The sequence below is a fragment of the Sinocyclocheilus anshuiensis genome, unplaced genomic scaffold, assembly GCF_001515605.1.
Source record: "Sinocyclocheilus anshuiensis isolate Anshui unplaced genomic scaffold, SAMN03320099.WGS_v1.1 scaffold78, whole genome shotgun sequence".
Lineage (NCBI taxonomy): Eukaryota > Metazoa > Chordata > Actinopteri > Cypriniformes > Cyprinidae > Sinocyclocheilus > Sinocyclocheilus anshuiensis.
In genome coordinates this window covers 2822642-2826073 of record NW_015544250.1, presented here as the reverse complement: position 1 = coordinate 2826073, position 3432 = coordinate 2822642, and the positions used below count along the sequence as shown (strand labels likewise).

General features: G+C 34.8%; 2 protein-coding genes across 2 annotated transcripts in view; both read right to left on the bottom strand.

Moving 5' to 3' along the window:
• Window positions 1-255, bottom strand: part of LOC107697860 (molybdate-anion transporter-like) — a 2547-nt gene extending 2292 nt beyond the window's left edge. Inside the window, exon 1 of the mRNA XM_016498710.1 lies at window positions 95-255. The gene's annotated coding sequence lies outside the window, so the exon portion shown is untranslated. The remainder of the gene's footprint in view (window positions 1-94) is intronic.
• A 2383-nt stretch (window positions 256-2638) lies between these two features.
• nr1d4a (nuclear receptor subfamily 1, group D, member 4a) overlaps window positions 2639-3432 on the bottom strand; it is a 17406-nt gene continuing 16612 nt past the window's right edge. Inside the window, exon 8 of the mRNA XM_016498827.1 lies at window positions 2639-3358. Coding sequence (XP_016354313.1) covers window positions 3162-3358 — 197 coding nt within the window. The 3' untranslated portion in view covers window positions 2639-3161. The remainder of the gene's footprint in view (window positions 3359-3432) is intronic.

Here is a 3432-nt window from a genome sequence, read left to right as displayed (position 1 = left end):
ATAACAATAATGCCATTTTTGAAATTCAACTGGACTTGTTAACTAAGCTTTAAACATCTATAACTCTTGGGTTAAGCGCTTTAAATACACATACCTTACTCTTAACATTCTCCTTAAGGGTTTGAAAAGCCTCCGCTGAGTTTTGAGGATAAAATGTATTTTTTATGTCATGATTTCAGATGATTTTGCAGCATAAAAGCCTTCAATATTCGCCTACCTCCCCTACAACATCCGTGTGTGTTTCCGGGTTACTCAAACGTAATGACGCAAAGCATACGAAGGACGCCTGCGCTTAGCTTATGAATATTAATTACGTATCCCGGCGTTCACATAGTACCACTCTCTGATTGGTCACTAAGCAGGCTGACAATATGAATATTAATTAGGGTATGTACCAGGACGCTCCATCAAATTTACCAAGCAACGCTGGATTAATCGTTTATTTTTGTTCTTATAAGTTTAGTTAAAAGCGTCAGATAAAAACCTGGAGCTTTTTACCATGACTTCATCTTTTATTCAGTGCCTTTTATTTATAAGTATTATATTTCGGTTGTCCCAGACTTTTTAATCTTACAAAATAAAACCAGCCATTGTAAAATAATAATAATAATTTTCTTGTAAAATAATAATAATAATAATAATAATAATTAACCACGACATTTTGATACTAATAACGTCTTTTCAAAATGTACTCGGTTACCAAGGAAACAGCCGTATCCGTGAAGCACATGTTTGTGTCTTGAAATGAATGTGAAATATATGATAAAATTAGTGAAGAAAACTAAAATTAAGGTAAGAGTATACAGAACATTTATATCATGCGCGGTTTAAAAAAGTTATTTTGACAAAACATCAAAAAAAGGGTGAAAATATTGTATATTTTGTGTGTTTAGGGCACGTATATGCTAGCAATAAAATTAGCTTAAGCAAGAATTTGAAACATGTTGGAAATGTAATCCACCATGTCCACCGTCAAACACAATAATTTGAGATAAATGAGCAAATGACGTTTCAAAAAAAAAAAAATGTTTATGTCAGAATAGCATGTATTTGTATGTAAGTGTATACACTTTTGGACATTGTTAGTTGACACATTAAACCAGTGGAAGAGTGAAAGCTGTGTTTTTAGATAAACAAAAGAGCCCAGCATTGATTACACAAACATAAATGAAACGTAAGCATGACTACATTAATATTCATAGGTTTTGTCTTCGCCATATTTGAATTTTTAACTGCGCTACCGAGAGCTTCCACACGATGTCACTATAACACCGTTTACTATGTAACGCGCTGGTTTGAATAATTATATCTCTCAGATTACCTAAAGCGCATCAGTGTTGTACAGCATCACGAAATATCCTAAAAAATACGTTAAAGTATAAGAATTATAACTAATTAATGTAATCTGCCTACACGCATGAGTTTTAACTGATTCTGCATAGTAGCCTATGTTTTGCCAGTGTCCTGAAATAAAGTGGATTAACTGAGTCTGTTTGACAACCAAAACGTGACTGACAGTTTCAGGCCAGTTACAATTATTTCTACATCACTCTGAAAAGCTCCTGATATAAAGTCTGCTGAGCAAAGGCATGACAGTCTACATTGTTTGTCTACTTAGTTTATCTTTAGAAATGCATTGGTGTTGCAATGTATCATATATATTATTTTTCATTATTACTTTTGAGATTTAGTCGGCAAGCAATATATATACACCACAAGTCAAAAGTTTGGAATAATTACGTTTTTCGTGCGTGTGCGTTTGAAAAATGTTTCTTGCTCACCAAGGTGCATTTATTTAAGCAAAACCACAGTAAGTGTGAAATATATTTTAATAGAAAACAGCCGTTTTAATTTGCAATAATATTTCACATTTATTACTTTTTTTTTTGTTACTATATTTCATCCAGTCTTGGTGAGCGTAAGTTTTTAATGTAATTTTATACATAAAAAAAAACAGACATCAGAATAGATAATCTTGTATTTATATTGGTTCTACAGAAGAAAAAAAATGTACAAAATATACATTACCATATGATTGAATAACATTAATTTACCAGCCATAATAATAATAGGCTCAGCTGATCAAATCAACCACATGGCAGCCCAAAATGCCTTTTTGACATGCTTTGTGATCTTAGTAAAGGCTGTAATGATACTGTGCTGGTGCCAGAAGTTCAGGGACTCTTTCTCACGACACACACAATGCTTACAAGGCACCAAACGCCCCATCACTGCATATCCCTCTTTCTCTGAACAGGCAGTTAGATCAGTGTAAATGTACAATACTTACAATAAGAAAACAACAGAAAACTACAAGACATAACATGCGTAGGGGAGTGCTGGTTTTGTATCCCTAGATTCAGATGTATTAATAAAGGAGAATGTGTGGAAATATACTTTGACATACTGTATTCAGCTCGACAATGATAATAAAAAAAGCAAACAAGTATGACAGTTTTATCCATTTTCAAAAGTGAAATGACATTTAAAATCAGTTTCTTTTCATTTTCAAAGAACTTAAATGGTAACTAGAGTTGTTGTAGATACAGTAAATCTTGTGTAATTAAATGTTACACACTAACACAGGTGACAAATTTTTCTTAATGTGATGTTAATGTGATGTGACTGTATAAGTGATATCTATGGCTGATGTACATGGTATTTCTGTCCCTTTCTCGAACATATAGGCACATTCACTCATACAATTGGCTTTAAATGGTCCCTAAAATTACCTTTCTACTGTATACATGGTGTACTTGACTAAAGACTGTGTACTTCAATGTGCAGGCAGTACAGAGGAATGACCCGTTTTTGGTCTTTAAAAGTTCTGTGTAAGCTTATTTATGATGATATGACTGGTGCAACTTTCCCTTGGATAAATATAATCAACAATGCTCTCAAGGCAAGCTGAACAGAAGGGCAATGCATGTATGAAAATTATCCGTGAAAGCTTAAATGGAGATATAGTCTTGTTTAGAGCTTGCTGAGAGCCATCTGTTCATTGTGTTGCTCATTAACACACATAATAACAAATGGTTCCTGTGGGAACATGCTCCACATATCTTCTTCTAAATGAGCAGTCTTTCTCTTAACCAGGAAAGGTGTTCTCTGATTGGCCAGTCGTGGCCTTTGGTTAAGTTCCAGCTGCAGTGACCGATAGCTCAGGGATCGATACGGAAGGCCAGCAGCTTGTCGGAGTGAAGGTTGTTGAGGGTGCGCAGGTCTGGCAGGCGCAGGAGCAGTTTGGGAAAAAGAGAGTTGTCATCAGGGCGGCGACGGGTGACTAAGGTGCGCAGCGCTCGGATGAGTCCTTCCTGTAACTGCTCCACAGCTACTGTATCCAAAATGCCAGAGCAATCTGTGGATAAATGAAGAACAATTTATTATCAAAAAAACAACAGAAACAAAATGTAAATAAATGATAAAGATTAT